Source organism: Octopus bimaculoides, chromosome 4 (assembly GCF_001194135.2).
Source record: "Octopus bimaculoides isolate UCB-OBI-ISO-001 chromosome 4, ASM119413v2, whole genome shotgun sequence".
NCBI lineage: Eukaryota > Metazoa > Mollusca > Cephalopoda > Octopoda > Octopodidae > Octopus > Octopus bimaculoides.
Genome location: NC_068984.1, coordinates 123,322,429 through 123,324,235, shown reverse-complemented (window position 1 = coordinate 123,324,235; position 1,807 = coordinate 123,322,429). Strand labels below are relative to the sequence as shown.

General features: G+C 29.9%; 1 protein-coding gene across 1 annotated transcript in view; it reads left to right on the top strand.

Annotated features, from left to right (window-relative positions):
* The first annotated feature begins 278 nt into the window (after positions 1–278).
* The window catches only part of LOC106881201 (calmodulin), an 8,703-nt gene continuing 7,174 nt past the window's right edge, over positions 279–1,807 (top strand). Inside the window, exon 1 of the mRNA XM_014931514.2 lies at positions 279–480. Within this exon, the coding sequence (XP_014787000.1) occupies positions 478–480 (3 nt within the window). The 5' untranslated portion in view covers positions 279–477. The remainder of the gene's footprint in view (positions 481–1,807) is intronic.

Genomic DNA, 1,807 nt, shown 5'->3' with positions numbered 1-1,807 from the left:
TCGCACTATAGCTTTCGTCAGTACCCCTCTCTATTTCACCGTTACTCCTCTTTTCATTACTCATACACATACTCTCTCTGTGGTTTTAGTATCTCGCTCTCACTTCCCAGTCTATCTATCACTCTGTCTCTCTCGCACACTCTCACTCTCTCCGATTTATCCTCACACACACTCTCTATCACACTATAGCTTTCATCAGTACCCCTCTCTATTTTACTATTACTCCTCCTTTCATTACTCACACACATACTCTCTCTGTAGTTTTAGTATCTCGCTCTCACTTCCCAGTCTATCTATCACTCTATCTCTCTCGCACACTCTCACTCTCTCTAACCAGTTCAGTTTAAGGGACGGCGGCTGTCTTAACTCTTATATTACATTACAACAGTAAAAGAAGCCAGCCACTGCTCACCTCACACCCGGCTTATTATTATTATTACAAAATACCCCTTTTTTTTTTCATTGATAATTAACACTATGGTAAGTTGACACTTGTTTATTCTCTTCTTTTCAATCATTTCTTAAGCCTAATAACCATTATTTCTTATACAAATTGACACACACACACACATTAATATATATATATATATATATATATATTCGTTATCGTCTGCTGACATCTTGTTGCTTGTCCCCCCCCCTTCTTTCTCTTGTTACCGTTTTGATGGATGAAAGAAAAAAATATATAATAATTTTTCATTCAGACGAATTCATCATACCTAAAACTTAATCTTTCATAGATATATATAAAGGATAATATCTGTATATAAATATATCTTTAATCCTATTTCAATAAAAAAGTGAGGCGGGGAGATTCCATATTTCAACAATGTCTTCTCTCTCAACCCATCAAGACCTTATATATATATATATATACCTGTATCTGTCTGTATTATTAATATCTAAATTGCTAATTATGTGTGTGTATATATATATATATAATATCATGGTCTTTATAAGATGTAAGAAATATTAGACCCAATCTGTGACAAAAAAGGCCATCGAGTTCCATGAACTGAGATCGAACCATGTCTTATTGCTTGTTATACATTTATATATATATAATATTGTATGTGTCGGATGTTTTGTAAGATAAATACATATTGTAAATGGACTTGTGATTAATAAATGGTGTTCAATATTTTGGCATCTTATACACGCTAAGTTATTTAAACGCACACACACATATATATATATATATATATATATATATATATGTGTGTGTGTGTGTAGAATGTCGTATATGTACAGTAGCAGCTATTTAAAATGACAGACTGAATTTATGTATACCTACCGGAGCAATTTTTTCCTTTTTTATATTGTGAGGTAATTGTAAAAATGTATATAATGTGTCAGATATTATCAATCTTCATTTTTGATATCAGTAAAATACCTATATTATATATATATGCATAATATATATATGTATACGATATATATATTTCCAAAAATATAACCTGTATGACAATATGTATGTTGTGTGTGTATGTATATATATATATATATATATATATATTTATTTATTTATTTATGTGTTTCAGCCAAGTGGCTGCGGTCATGCTGGTGCACCATATATATATCAGTTCGATATTTATACATATTCCAAGTTTACTGTCATATTTTATTTCAAATACTCAGATATAAAATTCTCATATAGCTTGCTGTGTATATAGTATTAGAGAAAATAACCAAGGTTCATGAACTCATCGATGAAAATCCAATATTAATTTAATTTTAATTTTTAATAAATTGATTTTAATTGAGTTTTTACCTGTAATTTGGGGTTTTTATCCCTAATACTTATATA